This window comes from Cherax quadricarinatus, chromosome 100 (genome assembly GCF_038502225.1).
Source record: "Cherax quadricarinatus isolate ZL_2023a chromosome 100, ASM3850222v1, whole genome shotgun sequence".
In the NCBI taxonomy this organism is placed as follows: Eukaryota; Metazoa; Arthropoda; class Malacostraca; order Decapoda; family Parastacidae; genus Cherax; species Cherax quadricarinatus.
Window position 1 is genome coordinate 5,096,574 of NC_091391.1, and position 24,434 is coordinate 5,121,007.

Consider the following 24,434-nt stretch of genomic DNA (forward strand, 5'->3'; position numbering starts at 1 on the left):
AAGCAGGAGAAAGCTGGTAGGCCCACATGTGAGAGAATGGGTCTGTGTGGTCAGTGTGCACCATATAAAAAAATCATGGAGCACGCAGTGCATAATGAGAAAAAAAACTCCGACCATTTTTTTAATTAAAATGCCGACTTTGTGGTCTATTTTTGTATAGTATTTATGGTTGTATTCTCGTTTTCTTGCTCTCGTTTGATAGAATGGAAAACATATTATAGAAATAGAGGTGATTTTGATTGATTTTACTAAAAAAGAACCTGGAAATGGAGCTCAAAGTTGGGGAAATGTTTGATTTTTGCCAATGTTCAAAAGTAAACAAATGATGTCATTGTCCAATAAATGTCCAAATAGCCATTCTAATATGCAGTCATGAATGGGTTGATGGTATTTATACAATTATTACAGTATTGCAGTAGTCTGCATAATAGTAAGTCTTCTATTTTTTGTTTGAATAAAAATTCAAAATAGAAAGCAAGAGTAATATCAGAGGGGCCTGGAGACATGACTGATGAACAAAGAAAATGTTATTTTAGAGCCAGGAATGTCTGCATTGTTCATTCTGGACCTTATTTTGAAATTGTCATATTTTTTAATTTTCGTGAAATTGGCCAAATTGCAAATTTCTGACCACGTTATTGGGTAGTTGAAGTCGGTAAATGGGCAGTGTCTTGTACTCAATCGATAGAAAAAATGGAGTTCTAAAGAAATAGCTATGAGTTTGGTCGACTGGAACAATGGAATTAGCCGAAAATAGGGCTCAAAGTGGGCGAAATCGCCGATTTGTAAATATCGCCGAGGTCGCTAACTTTGCAAGAGCATAATTCCGTCAGTTTTCCATCAAATTTCATTTTTTTTGGTGTCATTACAATCGGGAAGAGATTCTCTATCATTTCATAAGAAAAAATCATTTTTTTTTTTTTTTAAATTTTGCGACACCAGGAGACACCTCAGGATTGGGGGTTGCGACAGTCAAAGGGTTAAGGCATGTATGGTTTACACAAATAACCCACACATAAAAGAGAGAAGCTTACGACGACGTTTCGGTCCAACTTGGACCATTTACAAAGTCACACTAACCAGAAGTGGAGCAGGACGGCTATATATAGGCAGGAAGAGGTGGTGGTAGTAGTAGTAGTAGTACAAGAATGGCATATAATACCGACAAGATGAAATCAAGACACATGCACAACACCCGGGCATCCCTAACGTAGACGTTTCGCCATCCAGCCAGCCACTGGATGGCGAAACGTTCACAACAAAGACACCCAGACGCCGCACGTGTCTTAATTAGTAGTAGTAGTAGTAGTAGAAGTAGAAGAGGTAGTAGTAGTAGTGGTAGTGGTAGAAGTGAATAAGGAGGACAAGCCAGTCCAAAACAAAGGAAGGGGAGCACTGCAAGAGAGCTAGGTGCCCACAGAGGGAGAGCAAGCGCACAGAGGTGCGTGAAAGGGGAAGTGGTGAAATAAATGGTCCAAGTCGGACCAAAACATCGTCGTAAGCTTCTCTCTTTTATGTGCGGGTTATTTGTGTATCGTTCCAGTCACGGTATTGTGCCTTTTTTTGTTATGTATGGTTTACATCAAAAACCAGGTTAAGTCATGGCTCTTGGAACCAGTTAATGATGTAGGGTGGGGTATGACTGTATGATAAATAAATACATAACTACTGCCACTAAATAAGTAAATAAACAAATAATTACTGTAACTAAATACCAGTATTGACAAGTAAATAAATGAATTCAAGTTGATCCTATTAATAAATGTACCGTAGTGTAAGATATGGAATGTGCATCGCTGTCACATCATTGTCAGGTTGAAATACCGTAAGTTGAACCATGGTAAAGCGAGGAGTGCCTGTAGTTGACGTTGCATTATAAACACCAGTACAGTGGACCCCCGGTTAATGATATTTTTTCATTCTAGAAGTATGTTCAGGTGCCGGTACTGACTGAATTTGTTCCCATAAGGAATATTGTGAAGTAGATTAGTCCATTTCAGACCCCCAAACATACACGTACAAACGCACTTACATAAATACACTTACATAATTGGTCGCATTCGGAGGTGATCGTTATGCGGGGGTCCACTGTATTGTGTGGTGAATTTCTATTAAGCGGTTATTATTTCTCTTGTCTTTCTAGAGTGTTTACATGCGCAAGTTGTTGAGCTTAGTGCAGACACGCATGGAGGAGCGAGCCGTTGATATTACTCTCAAATTCACACTCTCGGCCTTGTGGAATCTAACTGGTTGGTATCAAAAACTTTATTTTTTAGTTATCAGTTTTATTTTACTTATTTGGAATACAGTTTATATTTTACAGCATTTTGGTAATATTTTTAATTATTATTCATATACATTTTCTGGTTTTATATAATTTATATTTGTGTAAATTTGCTCAATTAGAATTTAATCCTTAAACTGTGTCCAACGTACTAGTGTGCAAATGCTGTTTGTGTCCAGCACACTAGTACACAAATGCTGTCTGTGTCTGATGCACTAGTACACAAATGCTATCTGTGTCTAGCACATTAGTACACAAATGCTGCTTGTGTCCAACACACTGGTACACAAATGCTATCTGTGTCTGATACACTAGTACACAAATGCTATCTGTGTTCAGCACACTAGTACACAAATGCTGTCTGTGTCTGATACACTAGTACACAAATGCTATCTGTGTCCAGCACACTAGTACACAAATGCTGTTTATGTCCAACACACTGGTACACAAATGCTGTCTGTGTCTAGCACACTGGTACACAAATGCTGTCTGTGTCTAGCACACTGGTACACAAATGCTATCTGTGTCTGATACACTAGTACACAAATGCTATCTGTGTCCAGCACACTAGTACACAAATGCTGTCTGTGTCTAGCACACTAGTACACAAATGCTGTCTGTGTCTAGCACACTTGTACACAAATGCTGTCTGTGTCTAGCACACTTGTACACAAATGCTGTCTGTGTCTAGCACACTTGTACACAAATGCTGTCTGTGTCTAGCACACTTGTACACAAATGCTGTCTGTGTCTAGCACACTTGTACACAAATGCTGTCTGTGTCTAGCACACTTGTACACAAATGCTGTCTGTGTCTAGCACACTTGTACACAAATGCTGTCTGTGTCTAGCACACTTGTACACAAATGCTGTCTGTGTCTAGCACACTGGTACACAAATGCTGTCTGTGTCTAGCACACTTGTACACAAATGCTGTCTGTGTCTAGCACACTGGTACACAAATGCTGTCTGTGTCCAGCACACTGGTACACAAATGCTGTCTGTGTCTAGCACACTGGTACACAAATGCTGTCTGTGTCTAGCACACTGGTACACAAATGCTGTCTGTGTCTAGCACACTGGTACACAAATGCTGTCTGTGTCTAGCACACTGGTACACAAATGCTGTCTGTGTCTAGCACACTGGTACACAAATGCTGTCTGTGTCTAGCACACTGGTACACAAATGCTGTCTGTGTCTAGCACATTGGTACACAAATGCTGTCTGTGTCTAGCACACTGGTACACAAATGCTGTCTGTGTCTAGCACACTGGTACACAAATGCTGTCTGTGTCTAGCACATTGGTACACAAATGCTGTCTGTGTCTAGCACACTGGTACACAAATGCTGTCTGTGTCTAGCACACTTGTACACAAATGCTGTCTGTGTCTAGCACACTGGTACACAAATGCTGTCTGTGTCTAGCACATTGGTACACAAATGCTGTCTGTGTCTAGCACACTGGTACACAAATGCTGTCTGTGTCTAGCACACTGGTACACAAATGCTGTCTGTGTCTAGCACACTTGTACACAAATGCTGTCTGTGTCTAGCACACTGGTACACAAATGCTGTCTGTGTCTAGCACATTGGTACACAAATGCTGTCTGTGTCTAGCACACTGGTACACAAATGCTGTCTGTGTCTAGCACACTGGTACACAAATGCTGTCTGTGTCTAGCACATTGGTACACAAATGCTGTCTGTGTCTAGCACACTGGTACACAAATGCTGTCTGTGTCTAGCACACTTGTACACAAATGCTGTCTGTGTCTAGCACACTGGTACACAAATGCTGTCTGTGTCTAGCACATTGGTACACAAATGCTGTCTGTGTCTAGCACATTGGTACACAAATGCTGTCTGTGTCTAGCACATTGGTACACAAATGCTGTCTGTGTCTAACACACTGGTACACAAATGCTGTCTGTGTCTAGCACATTGGTACACAAATGCTGTCTGTGTCTAGCACACTGGTACACAAATGCTGTCTGTGTCTAGCACACTGGTACACAAATGCTGTCTGTGTCTAGCACACTGGTACACAAATGCTGTCTGTGTCCAATATACTAGTACCCCAGATTTTTCATACCCACAAAACTGCCAATAATTTTGAACCTCAGCACAACATTTTAGTCTTTCATCTATTCATAAATTTGAAAAAAAACAAAAAAAAAAGCCCAGCAAAGTCTGCACAATATATCATGGTTAACTACTCGGGTTGACTATGTCCGACATACTAGTATGCCTCACTAGCACTAGTAAACAGTGAACCAGGAGCTATTGTTCCACCACCAGCTTCCCTCCCAACAAACAGGGTGTGCAGGTGGCTCAAAAATTACTTACTCAGTCCAAATTTGTTAAAATTTCATGATGCTAACAGTGGAATTCAATCACAAAACACACTAGGTATATAACCCAGGATAACCCAGTAAAGTTGAACACTCTGAATAATTTCCATGTTTTGATGAATATTGTACTCTAGAATCACTTTAATATTGTAAGTATTCTTTATACATAGTCGTAGAAGACCAAGACATTAAAAAAAATACAGTGAAAAACTCGGCAGCCATCTCCCATCAAGGCAGGGTGACCCAAAAAAGAAAAACACTTTCACCATCATTCAACACTTTCAGCATCACATATATATTCACTATTTTTGCAGAGGTACTCAGATAGGACGGTTTAGATGTCACTCCAAACAGCCAATATCCCAAACTCCTCCTTTAAAGTGCAGGCATTGTACTTCCCGCCTCCAGGACTGAAGTCCGGCTAACTGGTTTCCCTGAATCCCTTCACAAAATATTAACGTGCTCACACTCCAATGGCTCGTCAGGTTCCAAAAACCGTTCACCTCCATTCATTCCTATCTAACACACCCACACATGCCCGCTACATATCCAGGCCCCTTACATATAAAACCTCTTTTATCCCCTCCCTCCATCCTTTCCTAGGACAACCCCTACCCCCTCCTCCCCTGCACTAAAGATTTATGCACCCTCCAAGTTATCCTATTTTGCTCCATCCTCTCTAAATGACCAAACCACCTCAACAACCCCTCTTCAGCCCTCTGATATTTAGCTAGTTACAGTAATTATTTGTTTATTTACTCATTCAGTGACGGTAGTTATATATTCTTTCAACACACCGGCCGTATCCCACCAAGGCAGGGTGGCCCAAAAAAAAAACGAAAGTTTCTCTTTTAAATTTAGTAATTTATACGGGAGAAGGGGTTACTAGCCCCTTGCTCCTGGCATTTTAGTCGCCTCTTACAACACGCATGGCTTACGGAGGAAGAATTCTGCTCCACTTCCCCATGGAGAATATTCACACTCAAGTTATAATATTTTCAACTAACGATAGTTTGTCAGAACTTAACCCATTGTAAATCAAAGAGCACGTACTTATATTATCCCATCGTGACATTGAACCTAGTGTTATGGATTGCATTTTCCTTTCAAATGGGAAATCTTTCATCAAGTGTGATACTTGGTCTCTTTTGACTCCAATGTTTTATGTAAAGTGACATGTGTAACTAAAGTGACTTTTATTATGGTGTCACACTTGCATCTGTGTCCATTTACCTAACATTTTTTTGTTAATTCTTCCATTATTACTATGTTTTACAGTTTCTGTATTTTTATTTTGTTGTAAACTCGATTGAAAGCCATTCTTAGTCTGTTTAAATATTTTCTCTGCGGCAGTTTCATTCTTGGTTTCTGTGGCTGCTGTGGCAGTTGAATAAATCTGGAAAATACATTAAAGTGCTCTGATATAAAGTGTTAAAATGTATTTTTTTTTTTTGCTCCGTTAGAGACGATCATCAAAGCTTTTTTCTGCTCAACAGATGAATCACCAGCTACATGTGAAGTCTTTCTGGCTGAGAAAGGACTTCATTTGTTTCTGCAGCTTCTAAACGTGTTTGCTCGTGATGCAGCCGTTGAGACTAAAGTGTTGGGTCTCCTCAACAATATTGCAGAAGTCTCCCCTCTCAGAGGTGCCCTCATCAACCAGCATTTTGTTGCACAGCTAAAGTGAGTTATATTTTGTACAGGAAGGCCCCACTTTATGGCGTTTCACTTTACGGCGTTCTGCTAATACGGTCATTTCAAATTATGACCAAAACTCGCTATACGGCTCCCCCCACCTGACTTTCTAATACGGTCACCGCGCCCCACCTTGTTTGTTTACATTCTCCGTGAGCTCAGTAAGCACTAAGTCTCTCCATTTTGTCTGGAAACTCCAAAATTTCAAATGTTTTTAAAAGTTATTTCATATTTTATATATACTCTGATAATTATACTTATGTATACCTGTACTTAAATAAACTTACATACTGTGCTGGCATGCAGGTACACATTAAAATCAGTAAGAGTGTCTTATGTCTCCAGACGTGATATTAGTAATGATAATAATAATCATAGAGTCTCATATAAATGTCGTATATTACGTTAAATACACATTTTCATTAATCCATCTATGATATTTTTTCAAAATTATATAATAAACACGATACATAACATAAAAAGATGATAAATACACCCCACAATAGAATAAATAAACATAAATATGAGATGTGGTAGCAGACGACTTGCACAAGTGACGCCATATTAGAAATGATAATAATAATAATCACCGAGTCTCATTAAATGTTGTATATTATGTTAATATACACATTTTCATTAATCCATCCATGATATTTTTTTCAAAATTATATAATAAACACTATACATAACATAAAAAGATGATAAATACACCCCACAATAAACATAAATATGAGATGTGGGAGCTACATAACTTGTACAAGTGATGCCAAGAATAACATTTTCTCTAATCTAACATAAGAGAAAATGTGTTACTGGGGGTAACTGTAGAAAATTATTCCTTTCGTATGTATGTAAGTTTATTCAGGTATACACAAATACAGTTACATAGATTATCATACATAACAACATATGTGTAGAGAACCTAGGATAACCCAAAAAAGTCAGAGTGACTTATTTCCATTGCCTTCACTCGGAGCATCATTTCTTCTCAAAATGATGTTACATGAGAATGGGAGTGTTCTTCTTTATTTATTCTACCGTATCAATGTAGAGACAACTTGTACACAATGTAACTTGTACACAAACCAGACGTGTACATTTTGTTTACAAAACTTACCTTCGCCTGGTTTGTTTACATAACTCTGCGCCTGTACCCTCTCATGCACTCATTCTTTCTCTCTCTCATTTATTCGTTTTATCTCATTTACTTACTCCTGACCCTACATTAAGACTACAAATATTTTAAGGTAAGTAATGAGTGAACTGTATATACATTTTATCGCTCTGGGATGCTTAAATATCATAGAATAGTATGTGTGGGTGGGGTGGCCTGGTATGGTAGCCTGGCTGACTACCATACATACCACACTTGATTTCTTACAATAAATACTACTTGTCTCACCCTAGATTAAGACTATAAATATTTTAAGGTAAGTAATGAGTGCACTATGTGTGTATTGTACTTTTTTATTGTTTTTTGATGCCTGGTTCTATTGCTAACTTAATATATGTTAGTGTAAACTTGTTATCTAGTGTTTGTATGCATTTGTAAGTGGAAAAAAAGGGTGTTCCACTTGAAGGCGGTTTCCGCTTTACGGCGGTAGCCTGGAACCTAACCTGCCGTATAAGTGGGGCCTTCCTGTATATTGATTAGTTGTAGTATATTTTTTTAATCTCCTTACTTTCAATATAATAAAAATTAATTATAATACATCACTAATTTTTTTTTATTGAATTACTAAACACTTCCAGTGTAATAAAAACTAAGTATTTTTATTCTCCTATACGTACTAACTTTTTTTTTTTTTTTAACAAGTCGGCCGTCTCCCACCGAGGCAGGGTGACCCGCCGAGGCAGGGTGACCCACCGAGGCAGGGTGACCCAAAAAGAAAGAAAATCCCCAAAAAGAAAATACTTTCATCATCATTCAACTCTTTCACCTCACTCACACATAATCACTGTTTTTGCAGAGGTGCTCAGAAAACAACAGCTTAGAAGCATATACATATAAAGATACACAATATATCCCTCCAAACCGTCAATATCCCGAACCCCTCCTTTAGAATGCAGGCATTGTGCTTCCCATTTCTAGGACTCAAGTCCGGCTATATAAAATAACCGGTTTCCTTGAATCCCTTCACTAAATATTACCCTGCTCACACTCCAATGGATCGTCAGGTCCCAAATACCATTCGTCTCCATTCACTCCTATCTAACATGCTCACGCACGCCTGCTGGAAGTCCAAGCCCCTCGCCCACAAAACCTTCCTTACCCCTTCCAACCTTTTCAAGGACGATCCCTACCTCGCCTTCCTTTCCCTACAGAATTAAATGCTCTCCATGTCATTTTACTTTGATCCATTCTCTCTAAATGACAACATCACCTCAACAACCCCTCTTCAGCCCTCTGACTAATACTTTTATTAACTCCACACTTTTCCCTAATTTCCACACTCCGAATTTTCTGCATAATATTTACACCACACATTGCCCTTAGACAGGACATCTCCACTGCCTCCAACCGCCTCCTTGCTGCTGCATTTACCACCCAAGCTTCACACCCATATAAGAGTGTTGGTACTATGTACTATACTTTCATACATTCCCTTCTTTGCCTCCATAGATAATGTTTTTTGTTGCCACACATACCTCAACGCACCAATCACCTTTTTTCCCTCATCAATTCTATGATTAACCTCATTCTTCATAAAACCATCTGCCGACACGTCAACTCCCAAGTATCTGAAAACATTCACTTCTTCCATACTCCTCCTCCCCAATTTGATATCCAATTTTTTTTTATCTAAATCATTTGATACCCTCATCACCTTACTCTTTTCTATGTTCACTTTCAACTTTCTTCCTTTACACACACTCCCAAACTCGTTCACTAAACTTTGCAGTTTTTCTTTAGACTCTCCCATAAGCACAGTATCATCAGCAAAAAGCAACTGTGTCAATTCCCATTTTGTATTTAATTCCCTGTCTAAGACCTACTTACTGGGAAGTAGTCTCCCTCTCTTCTACATACCCTAACCTGAGCCTCACTATCCTCATAAAAACTCTTTATAGCATTTAGTAACTTACAAATATCATAATTTAATTTTAAGGCTGCCTGAAATGCCTTGCATAATATGGGTCTTTCTATAAAGTATCTTATATATACAGTGGACCCCCGGTTAACGAACTTTTTTCATTCCAGTAGTATGTTCAGGTGCCAGTACTGACCAAATTTTTTCCCATAAGGAATATTGTGAAGTAGATTAGTCAATTTCAGACCCCCAAACATACACGTACAAACGCACTTACGTAAATACACTTACATAATTGGTCGCATTTGGAGGTGATCGTTATGCGGGGGTCCACTGTATATGTCAATTATCCTAATTGTATGATATACAATACAGTCTCTCCTTTCTTAGTGACGTACTCGTTTACCAATGATTCGGACTTGCGATGGGCTCTCTGAACAGTATGCATACCTAAATAATGTATATTAGAGCTGATTTTCTCTATTCTGTTCATTACAATACGTATAGAGTACACTAATGTATAAACATATAAAAATCTTCTTCTTCTTTCAACAAACCGTCCGTATCCCACCAAAGCAGGGTGGCCCAAAAAGAAAAACAAAAGTTTCTCTTTTTAACTTTAGTAATTTATACAGGAGAAGGGGTTACTAGCCCCTTGCTCCCAGCATTTTAGTCACCTGTTACGACACCCATGGCTTACGGAGGAAGAATTCTGTTTCACTTCCTCACGGAGAACATATAAAAATACGTATACTAAAAATGTTTTTAATGGTTCAGAGATGACATTAAAACAATATCAAAGATGATTGACACAAACCCACTACCATTATAGTATGCTCCTTGCTTAGCGACGAATTTGTTTACCGACGTGGTCTTAGGAACAGAACTCCGTCGTTAAGTGAGGAGAGACTGTAGTTATTTTAGTCCGATGGTAACCCTTAGATGGAAACACATTTACTATCATTCAGTAGCTGTCTCTCCAGGGGTGTACAGATTTTTTTTTTATCATATTCACATGTTAATTCTGGATTAGAAATTGTAAGAAATTGAAATAGATCAGAAGAAACCTTTTTTTTTTTTTTTAAGTTTAAAGTGGCTACAAGGAATTAATAAGTAAGATACATGAGAAACTTTGCAACATAAACAAAAATAGTATCCACCAATATACAGCCTACCGTCTCTTAGCGACATACTTGTATACCGACGATTCGAACTTACGACAGGCTGTGACCAGTATTCATACCTAAATAATGTACATTAGAGCTGATTTCCTCTGTTCTCTTTATTTCAGTATACAGTACACTCCTTGGAGTTTACCTGGAGAGAGTTCCGGGGATCAACGCCCCTGCGGCCTGGTCTATGACCAGGCCTCATGGTGGATCAGAGCCTGATCAACCAGGCTGTTACTGCTGGTTACACGCATTCCAATGTATGAGCCACAGCCCGGCTGGTCAGGAACTGACTTTAGGTGCTTGTCCAGTGCCAGCTTGAAGACTGCCAGGGGTCTGTTGGTAATCCCCCTTATGTATGCTGGGAGGCAGTTGAACAGTCTCGGGCCCCTGACATTTATTGTATGGTCTCTTAACGTGCTAGTGACACCCCTGCTTTTCATTGGGGGGATGTTGCATCGTCTGCCGAGTCTTTTGCTTTCGTAGTGGGTGATTTTTTGTGTGCAAGTACGGTACTAGTCCCTCTAGGATTTTCCAGGTGTATATAATCTTGCATCTCTCCCACCTGTGTTCCAGGGAGTACACGTTCAGGAACTTCAAGCGCTCCCAGTAATTGAGGTGTTTTATCTCCGTTATGTGTGCCGTGAAGGTTCTCTGTACATTTTCTAGGTTAGCAATTTCACCTGCTTTGAAAGATGCAGTTAGTGTGCAGCAATATTCCAGCCTAGATAGAACAAGTGACCTGAAGAGTGTCATCATGGGCTTGACATCCCTAGTTTTGATGGTTCTCATTATCCATCCCGTCATTTTCTAGCAGATGCGATTGATACAATGTTATGGTCCTTGAAGGTGAGATCCTCCGACATGATCACTCCCAGGCCTTTGACGTTAATTTTTTGCTCTATTTTGTGGCTGGAATTTGTTCTACACTCTGATGAAGCTTTAATTTCCTCATGTTTTACTTTGTCGAACATCCAGCTGGGAAAAGAAATGGAGAATTACGACTAACCCAGACAATGTCCTGGTTAGCACGATAGGATGTTTTGCATCAAGCATCGAAGATAAGGGGGTATCTCCATCATAGGTACATTTGTAGCCATTAGAAATCCTAACAAGATCTTGGGATATGAAATAGACAGGCTGCTTCACTCAACATCTCACGTCAATAAAAAGATCAACATAGCCAAAGCCGGTCTTAGCAGTCTCTTTAGATTTAATCAAGCCCCTTCACATGTCAAAAAACATCTGTATAAAATAATGATAAGACCAATACTCGAATACCCATGTGTCCCAATGTCGTTAACAACAAAGGGTTGTTAACCCTTTCAGGGTCCAAGGCCCAAATCTGGAGTCACGCACCAGTGTCCAAGAATTTTCAAAAAAAAAATTTGTTATTTTTTCTTATGAAATCGTAGAGAATCTTTTTGTGAAGGTAATAAAACAAAAAGTACGAAATTTGGTGGAAAATTGACGAAATTATGCTCTCGCGAATTTTGATGTGTCAGCGATATTTACGAATCGGCGATTTTGCCGACTTTGACTCCCATTTTAGGCCAATTACATTATTCCAATCAACCAAATTCTTAGCGATTTCACTAGTATTACTTCTATTCTATCGATTGAGCACAAGAAATCGCCAAGTCAACTGTTTCAACTACAAAATAAAACGAGTCCAGGATAGAGCTCTCCGCTTTATTACGGGTACTAGGAGGAGAGACAGGATATTACTGCCTTAAATGTACGCCTTCGTACGCTGAAGAAGAGACAACTCTATGCAATGCAAGAACTCTACATACCAGATAGAGAACATCCTCTCCAAGTTGAAAATACCACTGACTATATCATTAATACTCCTCCTCACTGGACCCAAAGAATGACTCTCCCACAGAGGGTGCGTTGCTTTATCCATAAAGACGATTACCATCGACCAATGATCTTGAGCAACCTCCCTGCAGATGAAGATGATTGGGTAACACCAGAACCCTTCTATGTCCACTAAGAATTTTTTTTTTTTTTTTATTAACACACTGGCCGATTCCCACCAAGGCAGGGTGGCCCGAAAAAGAAAAACTTCACCATCATTCACTCCATCACTGTCTTGCCAGAAGGGTGCTTTACACTACAGTTTTTAAACTGCAACATTAACACCCCTCCTTCAGAGTGTAGGCACTGTACTTCCCATCTCCAGGACTCAAGTCCGGCCTGCAGGTTTCCCTGAATCCCTTCATAAATGTTACTTTGCTCACACTCCAACAGCATGTCAAGTATTAAAAAACATTTGTCTCCATTCACTCCTATCAAACATGCTCACACATGCCCTCACACATAAAACCTCTTTTACCCCCTCCCTCCAACCTTTCCTACGCCGACCCCTACCCCGCCTTCCTTCCACTACAGACTGATACACTCTTGAAGTCATTCTGTTTCGCTCCATTCTCTCTACATGTCCGAACCACCTCAACAACCCTTCCTCAGCCCTCTGGACAACAGTTTTGGTAATCCCGCACCTCCTCCTAGCTTCCAAACTTCGAATTCTCTGCATTATATTCACACCACACATTGCTCTCAGACATGACATCTCCACTGCCTCCAGCCTTCTCTTCGCTGCAACATTCATCACCCATGCTTCACACCCATATAAGAGCGTTGGTAAAACTATACTCTCATACATTCCCCTCTTTTCCTCCAAGGACAAAGTTCTTTGTCTCCACAGACTCCTAAGTGCACCACTCACTCTTTTCCCCTCATCAATTCTATGATTCACCTCATCTTTCATAGACCCATCCACTGACACGTCCACTCCCAAATATCTGAATACATTCACCTCCTCCATACTCTCTCCCTCCAATCTGATATCCAATCTTTCATCACCTAATCTTTTTGTTATCCTCATAACCTTACACTTTCCTGTATTCACTTTTAATTTTCTTCTTTTGCACACCCTACCAAATTCATCCACCAATCTCTGCAACTTCTCGCCCCTAATTAGGGAGATATCTTGTATAACATTTCTACTTCTACATCTACTGTTATAAATATGCTACATTTACTATGGCGGGACACCACCTTGAAAGAAGCTAACGTGTCAAGTAATTCTTTACGAACTGTCCAGATTACCGCCTTGTCATGTCGTTTAAATATTATGCAATCGCAAAAAAAAAAAAAGCAATTGCAACTTGTATATATACTACCAATTCAGAGTCATGTACCTATATATCTGTTATATTTATGTGACTCTGATGGGTTAGTATTATACCCCTTCAAAAATTTTCTATTTATTTCACATACACTTTTTAACCCGTAAATGGTCCAACGTATATACGTATACGTTTTTACCTCTAGTGCCCCAAACATATATACAGTGGAACCTCAAAAATCGAACGTATCACATATCGAACGTTTTGAAAATAGGACCATTTTTTTGGACAAACTGTGTCCCTATTATCGAACGCACCCCTATTTTCGGACCGCTGGGTACAGGACCTGTCTGCCGGCCCCCTCTGTCCGCGTCCCCGTGCAGGTGCCATGAGCAGTCTAGCTTTGTTTATGCTTGAGTGAACACTAACCTTTGCTCTCATTCACGCATTTTAAGATTATTTCGTTGTGTTTAGTGCTTGTGGGACTGTGAAATAAGCTACCATGGGCCCAAAGAAACTTGCTAGTGGTACCCCTGTGGTAAAGAAAGTGAGAAACACCATAGATGTGAAGAAGGAAATAATACAGAAGTATGAGAGTGGTGTAAGACTTATAGAGCTTGCTAGGATGTATGGGAAAAACAAGTCGACCATCGGTTCTATCCTGTCAAAGAAAGAACAAATCAAGGAAGCTGATGTTGCGAAAGGTGTTAATTTTTTTGTTTTCTTCAACAAGTCGGCCTTCTCCCACCGAGGCAGGGTGACCAAAAAAAGAAAGAAAATCCCCAAAAAGAAAATACTTTCATCATCATTCAACACTTTCACCACACACACACACATTATCACTGTTTTTGCAGAGGTGCTCAGAATACAACAGTTTAGAAGCATATACGTATAAAGATACACAACATATCCCTCCAAACTGCCAATATCCCAAACTCCTCCTTTAAAGTGCAGGCATTGTACTTCCCATTTCCAGGACTCAAGCCCGACTATATGAAAATAACCGGTTTCCCTGAATCCCTTCACTAAATATTACCCTGCTCACACTCCAACAGATCGTCAGGTCCCAAGTACCATTCGTCTCCATTCACTCCTATCTAACACGCTCACGCACGCTTGCTGGAAGTCCAAGCCCCTCGCCCACAAAACCTCCTTTACCCCCTCTCTCCAACCCTTTCGACGACTACCCCTACCCCGCCTTCCTTCCCCTTTAGATTTATATGCTTTCCATGTCATTCTACTTTGATCCATTCTCTCTAAATGACCAAACCACCTCAACAACCCCTCTTCTGCCCTCTGACTAATACTTTTATTAACTCCATACCTTTTCCTAATTTCCACACTCCGAATTTTCTGCATAATATTTACACCACACATTGCCCTTAGACAGGACATCTCCACTGCCTCCAACCGTCTCCTCGCTGCTGCATTTACCACCCAAGCTTCAAACCCATATAAGAGTGTTGGTACTACTATACTTTCATACATTCCCTTCTTTGCCTCCATAGATAACGTTTTTTGACTCCACATATACCTCAACGCACCACTCACCTTTTTTCCCTCATCAATTTTATGATTAACCTCATCCTTCATAAATCCATCCGCCGACACGTCAACTCCCAAGTATCTGAAAACATTCACTTCTTCCATACTCTTCCTCCCCAATTTAATATCCAATTTTTTTTATCTAAATCATTTGATACCCTCATCACCCTCTTTTCTATGTTCACTTTCAACTTTCTACCTTTACACACATTCCCAAACTCATCCACTAACCTTTGCAATTTTTTTTTAGAATCTCCCATAAGCACAGTATCATCAGCAAAAAGCAACTGTGTCAATTCCCATTTTGTATTTGATTCCCCATAATTTAATCCCACCCCTCTCCCGAACACCCTAGCATTTACTTCATTTGCAACCCCATCTATAAATATATTAAACAACCATGGTGACATTACACATCCCTGTCTAAGACCTACTTTTACCGGGAAGTAGTCTCTCTCTCTTCTACACACCCTAACCTGAGCCTCACTATCCTCATAAAATCTCTTTACAGCATTTAGTAACTTACCACCTATTCCATATACTTGCAACATCTGCCACATTGCTCCTCTATCCACTCTATCATATGCCTTTTCTAAATCCATAAATGCAATAAAAACTTCCCTAGCTTTATCTAAATACTGTTCACATATATGCTTCAATGTAAATACTTGATTTACACATCCCCTACCCACTCTGAAACCTCCTTGCTCATCCGCAATCCTACATTCTGTCCTACCTCTAATTCTTTCAATTATAACCCTACCGTACACTTTTCCTGGTATACTCAGTAAACTTATTCCTCTATAAATTTTACAATCTCTTTTGTCCCCTTTCCCTTTATATAAAGGGACTATACATGCTCTCTGCCAATCCCTAGGTACCTTCCCCTCTTTCATACATTTATTAAACAAAAGTACCAACCACTCCAACACTATATCCCCCTCTGCTTTTAACATTTCTGTCATGATCCCATCAGTTCCAGCTGCTTTACCCTCTTTCATTCTACGTAATGCCTCACGTACCTCCCCCACACTTACATTCTGCTCTTCTTCACTCCTAAAAGATGGTATACCTCCCTGGCCAGTGCATGAAATTACCGCCTCCCTTTCTTCCTCAACATTTAAGTTCCTCAAAATATTCTCTCCATCTACCTAATACCTCCATCTCCCCATCTACTAACTCCCCTACTCTGTTTTTACCTGACAAATCCATACTTTCCCTAGGCTTTCTTAACTTGTTTAACTCACTCCAAATTGTTTTCTTATTTTCATTAAAATTTCTTGACAGTACCTCTCCCACTCTATCATCTGCTCTCCTTTTGCACTCTCTCAGCACTCTCTTCACCTTTCTTTTACTCTCCATATACTCTGCTCTTCTTATAACACTTCTGCCTTGTAAAAACCTCTCATAAGCTACCTTTTTCTCTTTTATCACACCCTTTACTTCATCATTCCACCAATCACTCCTCTTTCCTCCTGCACCCACCCTCCTATAACCACAAACTTCTGCCCCACATTCTAATACTGCATTTTTAAAACTATTCCAACCCTCTTCAACCCCCCCACTACTCATCTTTACACTAGCCCACCTTTCTGCCAATAGTCGCTTATATCTCACCCGAACTTCCTCCTCCCTTAGTTTATACACTTTCACCTCCTTCTTACTTGTTGTTGCCACCTTCCTCTTTTCCCATCTACCTCTTACTCTAACTGTTGCTACAACTAAATAATGATCCGATATATCAGTTGCCCCTCTATAAACATGTACATCCTAGAGCCTACCCGTCAACCTTTTATCCACCAATACATAATCTAACAAACTACTTTCATTACGGGCTACATCATACCTTGTATATTTATTTATCCTCTTTTTCATAAAATATGTATTACTTATTACCAAATCTCTTTCTACACATAGCTCAATTAAAGGCTCCCCATTTACATTTACCCCTGGCACCCCAAATTTACTTACTACTCCCTCCATAACATTTTTACCCACTTTAGCATTGAAATCCCCAACCACCATTACTCTCACACTTGATTCAATACTCCCCACGCATTCACTCAACATTTCCCAAAATCTCTCTCTCTCGTCTACACTTCTCTCTCGTCTACACTTCTCTCTTCTCCAGGTGCATACATGCTTACTATAACCCACTTTTCACATCCGATCTTTATTTTAATCCACATAATCCTTGAATTTATACATTTATAGTCCCTCTTTTCCTGCCATAGCTTATCCTTCAACATTATTGCTACTCCTTCTTTAGCTCTATTTGAAACCCCTGACCTAATCCCATTTATTCCTCTCCATTGAAACTCTCCCATCCCCTTCAGCTTTGTTTCACTTAAAGCCAGGACATCCAGCTTCTTCTCATTCATAACATCCACAATCATCTCTTTCTTATCATCTGCACAACATCCACGCACATTCAGACTTCCCACTTTGACAATTTTCTTCTTCTTAAAGGTGTTAATATGCTAACCAAAAATAGACCACAAATAGTTGAAGAGGTTGAGAAGTTGTTGCTGGTGTGGATCAAGGATGAAGAGATTGCAGGTGATAGTGTTTCAGAGACGATTATTTGCTAAAAGGCAAGGAAGTTGCATGCCGATCTGGTACAGAAAACTCCTGGAACCAGTGCTGATAGTGAATTTAAGGCCAGCAGAGGCTGGTTTGACAGATTTAAGAAGTGTAGTGGCATACACAATGTTGTAAGACATGGTGAGGCAGCCAGTTCAGACAAACGGGCAGCTGAGAAGTTTATACAGGAGTTTAAGGGGTACATAGACAGTGAAGAATTCAAACCTGAACAAGTGTTTAATTGTGACAAAACAGTCTTGTTCTGGAAGAAAATGCCAAAAAGGACCTTCATCATACAGGAGGAAAAGGCACTGCCAGGACACAAGCCTATGAAAGACAGGCTTACTCTTTTGTTCTGTGCTAATGCTAGTGGTGATTTTAAAGTGAAGCCTTTACTTGTGTATCATTCAGAAAATCCCAGAGTGTTTAAGAAAAACAATGTCTTTAAGAACAAGTTATGTGTCTTGTGGTTCACAAGGCAAATTTTCCAAGAGTGGGTCCATGAAGTGTTTGGCCCCAGTGTGAAAAAATACCTCCAGGAAAAGAAACTGCCACTCAAGTGCCTCCTGTTAATGGACAATGCTCCTGCTCATCCTCCAAACTTATTAGACCTCTTGTCTAAGAACTTCAGTTTTATAAAAGTGAAGTTCTTGCCTCCTAACCCCACTCCTCTCCTCCAGCCCATGGACCCAGTTTTATAAAAGTGAAGTTCTTGCCTCAGTTTTATAAAAGTGAAGTTCTTGCCTCCTAACACCACTCCTCTCCTCCAGCCCATGGACCCAGTTTTATAAAAGTGAAGTTCTTGCCTCCTAACACCACTCCTCTCCTCCAGCCCATGGACCCAGTTTTATAAAAGTGAAGTTCTTGCCTCCTAACACCACTCCTCTCCTCCAGCCCATGGACCAGCAGGTCATTTCTAACTTCAAAAAACTCTACACAAAAGCAGTGTTTGAAAAGTGCTTTGAAGTGACCACAGACACTAAGTTGACCTTAAGAGAGTTCTGGAGGAATCACTTCAACATCTACAGCTCCATAAGCCTTATAGGTAAGGCTTGGGAGGGAGTGACTTCCAGGACTTTGAACTCTGCTTGGAGACAATTGTGGCCAGATTGTGTCCAAAAGAGGGATTTTGAAGGGTTTGAGGCTGATCCTGACCCTGACCCTGACCCAGCTCACCCTCTGCCTATTGTGGACTCTATTGTGGCATTGGGGAACACCCTGGGGTTGGAGGTGAGTGGTGAGGATGTGGAAGAGTTGGTGGAGGACCACAGGGAAGAGCTAACCACTGAAGAGCTGCAAGAGCTTCATCTGGAGCAGTATCAGACCACAGCTGAGGAACTTGCTTCAGAGGAGGAGGAAGAGGGAGTGGATGAGGTGCCTTCTTCAAAGATTAAGGAGATTTGTGCCAAGTGGAATGATGTCCAAATGTTTGTGCAGAAGTACCACCCTGAGCAAGCTGAAACAAGCCATCTTTGCAACAAGTTCAGTGACAGAACCATGTCCCATTTTAGGGAAATGTTAAAGAGGCGCCAGAAACAGAGGATGGTGGACAGTTATTTTGCGAGACAGGGGTCCAGTGACTCTCAAGCTGGTCCTAGTGGCATTAAAAGACAGAGAAAGGAAGTAACCCCAGAGAGGGCTTTACCTGAAGTCCTCATGGAGGGGGATTCTCCTTCCAAACACTAACCCCAACTCCCTCTCTCCTCCTCCCTATCTTCCACATGCCATCACCAATCTTCAATAAAGATAAGACAAAAATGTTATTTTATATGTATTACTATACATAATTAAAAGCTATAGTATTCGTTGTATGTAAAAGTGTAATTAATCTCTATAAAATGTATTTTTTGTGTGAATATTTTTGGGTTTCTGGAACGGATTAATTGTATTTCCATTATTTCTTATGGGAAATATTGCTTCAAATTTCAGACTTTTCGAATTTAGAACTAGCTCCTGGAACAGATTAAGTTCGATTTTTGAGGTTCCACTGGATGTGTTGTATTTGTCATACATTTAACATTGCCACGATAAGCCTGAGTCTCGTAGACATGAGAGAATGGGTGTGAGCACTCACTGTGCACCATATTAAAGTAATTGGGGATGCCTGGGTACCATATGCTCTTTTTTCCTATTAAAAAAAAAAAAAAATTCTCAAAAAAGTTGGGGCACTACGGTAGAGAACGTATATATACGTTTGGACTGTTTACGGGTTAAATCGCACCAAAGTGGTTGGGCCACTGACCTTTTATATCCTACCTCATTATTCCCTCCCACCCTTTTCCACTATTTCTATCCTTACCCATCTTACCAAAGACTCTGGTCATAAGAATCTAGAATCGAAACCATATTGGAGTAATTGAAATTTCTCATCGTTGAACTTCATATTGTTTTCTGCAGCCCATTGAACGTTTTGGTTGATGTCCGCCTGGAGCCTTGCAGTGTCTGCAATGGAAGACACTGTCATGCAGATTCGGGTGTCATCTGCAAAGGAAGACACGGTGCTGTGGCTGACATCCTTGTCTATGTCAGATATGAAGATGAGAAACATTTAAAAATATACCAGAAATATTATAAATGGTACAAAGGTGACATTAAAACAATATCAAAGATGGTTGACACAAACTCACTACCGTTAGTATGCTCCTCAGTGACGAATTCGTTTAATGACATGGATTAGGAATGGAACTCCGTTGTTAAGTGAGGAGAGGCTGTACCGTAGAAACAAAATTTTAGGGAGGAAAACCCCAGTTTCAATAGAAAATAGCTGCTGTATATGCTGGGCCTTTCTGTGCTTACCAATAGATATTCTTTCTTTCAACAAACTGGCTGTATCCCACTAAGGCAGGCTGGCCCAAAAGAAAAACGAAAGTTACTTTTTTTAAATTTAATAATGTATACATCAGAAAGGGTTACTAGCCCCTTGCTCCTGACATTGTAGTCGCCTCTTACAACATGCATGGCTTACAGAGGAAAAATTCTGTTCCATTTCCCCATGGAGATAAGAGGAAATAAACAAGAACAAGAACTAGTAAGAAAATAGAAGAAAACCCAGAGGGGTGTGTATATATATGGTTGTACATGTATGTGTAGTGTGACCTAAGTGTAAGTAGAAGTAGCAAGACATACCTGAAATCTTGCATGTTTCTTCTTTATTTCAACAAATCGGCCGTTCCCCACCGAGGCAGGGTGGCCCATAACTTTAGTAATGTATACAGGAAAGGGGGTTGCTGTCCCCTTGCTCTTGGCATTTTAGTTAGCTCTTACAACATGCATGCTTATAGAGGAAGAAATCTGTTCCACTTTCCCATGGAGATAAGAGGAAATAAGAACAAGAACTAGTAAGAAAATAGAAGAAAACCCAGAGGGTGTATATATATATATATATATATATATGCTTGTACATGTATGTGTAGTGTGACCTAAGTGTAAGTAGAAGTAACAAGACTTACCTGAAATCTTGCACGTTTATGAGACAGAAAAAAGACACCAGCAATCCTACCATCGTATAAAACAATTACAGGTTTCTGTTTTACACTCACTTGGCAGGACGGTAGTACCTCCCTGGGCGGTTGCTGTCCACCAACCTACTACCTGGGATAAACTCAGCTATAGGCATTAAAATATTCACAGTATCTTTCATTGATCATTGGTTTGTGAAGGTGCTGGGTAGTTCAGTTAACTTTTTACCGAAAGGTGAGCACCATTAGGTTTGTTATATACACAGGACTAAGCATCAGCTCCATCTTATTCTGGATGTGTAGTTTTATCATTTTTGTCAACTTAATGGGTTACTTGGCGGAAATAAGGTTTACTAATGTTACATCTCTTTAGGATCGCTTTGGGTATTTATTAGCTTAATTCTGTTGATACTGAGATTTTTTTGTTTATCAGTTTCAGAATTTTGTGTGCATGTGCAAATGTCACGCTCACCTTTATGTGGTTGCAGGGTCTGTCTGTGCGAGTTTGTGCGTATTTGTGCTTGTCTGTGTGTGTAAAACTTAACTATATTGTACTAAGTTTGAGTTATGTTTTTCATATACATTATAAACACTATAAAAATATATTGCTTCCACAGGACACTTTTATGGTCTCCAAATGTTGATGTGAGCTACTTTGCTGCTGGTATTGTTGCTCACTTAGTGTGTGCCAGTGAGGACTCTTGGAATGAACCGGGAATATCAAAGGAAGATCTCCTGGAAGAACTTGTAAGTTATGTCTTTTTGAAGTTACTTTATTATTGTCTGTTAAATTCAACGCTATATCAAAAGAAGATCTCTTAGAAGAACTTGTAAGTTTTGTCTGCCTGAAGCAACGTTTTAATTGTCTGTTATATTTAACATTATGCTCTTGCTGTTAATTCAGTATATGATGCCTCTCTTGCTTGAAGGTGCTCATTAAACTACACAGGTGTCCTCCATAAACAAAGTCGAAATTAATAGATATTATAAGCTGGAAAATTCTCCATGAGGAAGTGGAGCAGAATTCTTCCTCTGTAAGCCATGTGTGACATAAGAGGCGACTAAAATGCCGGGAGCAAAGGGGTAGTAACCCCTTTTCCTGTATAAATTGCTAAATGTAAAAAAGAAAAAAAAAAATAGTTTTTTCCTTTATGGGTCACCCCGCCTCAGTAGAAGATGGCAGTAATAGAAAACTTAATTGCAAGACAAGTCTGGTTAGTGGGACTTGAGTCCTGGAGATGGGAAGTATAGTGTCTATACTCTGAAGGAAGGGTGGAGATATGTTGCAGTTTTTGAACTGTAGTATAGGCATGCCACTGGCCAGACAGTGATGGAGTGAGTGATATTGAAAGTATAAAGTTTTTCTTCTTTTTACATTTAGTAAGTTATTCAGGAGAAGGGGTTACTAGCCTCTTGCTCCCAGCATTTTAGTCGCATCTTACAATACGCATGGCTTACGGAGGAAGGATTTTTTCCATTTCCCCATGGAATCTCTCCACAAATACTGTACCTGTATATTATTACATTCATGGAGACAAGCTAAATCCATAAAGGACCATACCTGAACTGTGCCTCTGGCAAGACAGTATTAGAGTGAATGGTGGTGAAAGTGTTTCTTATTCGGCTCACCCTGAAATAGGGAGTTTTACTACACTCTACCATTCAAATTCAAAGTTTATTCTCTATAAAGATTACAATGTTGAATTTACAGAATTTGGTTGTTGTGTGGTTTACATGTAGTTAAATAATGATTACAGAGTGTACCACTAGAACGCCTAGCATGGCTAGGCATTTCGGGCAGACTTAATTTAATTCATTATTTTAAAATATTACAAATTATGGGGTAAGTTGGTATTATGGCTAAGTGACTAAATACTAGTTTGTGAGTTTAGCAATGTGAATGCTTTTGTTTTGGCACAGTACATAGTTTCAGTATTGGAGTATCATAGGATTCATTATTTTAAGATTGAGATTAATATTTCTGTTTATGGTCAAATGGGTGAGTGAGTGTAAGTGTGAACCACCAGGTGGTATTCGTGTAGTTAGTTGATGGGGTTTATCAGGGAGATAAGATGTTTTCTAATGGTAGTTTTGAAGGTGATGAATGTGTCTGCAGTTCTAGAGTTCTCAGGTAGGGTGTTCCAGATTTTAGGGCCTTTGACATACATTGAATTTTTGTAAAGGTTTAGTCGGACATGGGGAATGTCGTGGAGATGTTTGTGTCTGGTGTTATGCCTGTGGGTTCTGTCACAACTATCAAGAAAGCGTTTTAGGTCAAGGTTGATATTGGAGTTTAAGGTCCTGTAGATGTAGATTGCACAGTAGTAAGTGTGGATGTTTTGAACAGGGAGTAAGTTTAGATCTATGAAGAGTGGGGGGGTGTGTTGCCAGGGATGGGATTTAGTGATTATTCTTACTGCAGCTTTTTGTTGGGTTATTATTGGCTTTAGGTGTGTTGCTGCAGTTGATCCCCAAGCACAAATAGCATAGGTGAGGTATGGATAAATAAGTGAGTGGTATAGTGTGAGAAGGGCATTTTGCGGCACGTAGTATCGTATCTTGGAGAGGATCCCAACTGTTTTGGATACTTTTTTGGTTATGTGTTGGATATGGGTGCTGAAATTCAGGTTGTTGTCAAGGTATAGGCCTAGGAATTTGCCCTCATTATGTCTGGTAATTAGAGTGTTGTCGATCTTAATGTTAATTTGCGCATCTCCTGCTCTGCTACCAAACATAATATAGTAGGTTTTGTCAGTGTTAAGCGTAAGTTTATTGGCTGTCATCCAAGTCGATATTTTGATCAGCTCCTCGTTAACAATGGTGTCAAGGGTGGCAAGATTAGGGTGAGAGATGACATAAGTCGTGTCGTCAGCAAAGAGAATGGGTTTCAGGTGTTGGGATACGTTTGGAAGATCATTGATGTATATGAGGAAGAGCAGGGGACCAAGGACACTTCCCTGCGGAACTCCAGTATCAAGTGGCCGTGTTGTTGATGCTGTGTCTTTAATGGTAACATACTGATACCTATTAGTAAGGTAAGATTTGAAATAAGCAAGCGCATGGCCTCTTATACCATAATGGTCAAGTTTGTGGAGTAGGATGTCGTGGTCTACTGTGTCAAAAGCTTTTCTTAGGTCAATAAAAATTCCTAGTGGATATTCCTTATTTTCCAATGCTG

General features: G+C 39.8%; 1 protein-coding gene across 3 annotated transcripts in view; it reads left to right on the forward strand.

The window, feature by feature from the left end:
• Positions 1 to 24,434, forward strand: part of LOC128704641 (protein zyg-11 homolog B) — a 203,544-nt gene that overhangs the window by 155,150 nt on the left and 23,960 nt on the right. For all 3 annotated transcript variants that reach the window (XM_053799749.2, XM_053799748.2, XM_053799750.2), the window contains 3 exons: positions 2,144 to 2,249; positions 6,134 to 6,320; positions 21,874 to 22,003. In XM_053799749.2, the coding sequence (XP_053655724.1) occupies positions 2,144 to 2,249; positions 6,134 to 6,320; positions 21,874 to 22,003 (423 nt within the window). The remainder of the gene's footprint in view (positions 1 to 2,143; positions 2,250 to 6,133; positions 6,321 to 21,873; positions 22,004 to 24,434) is intronic.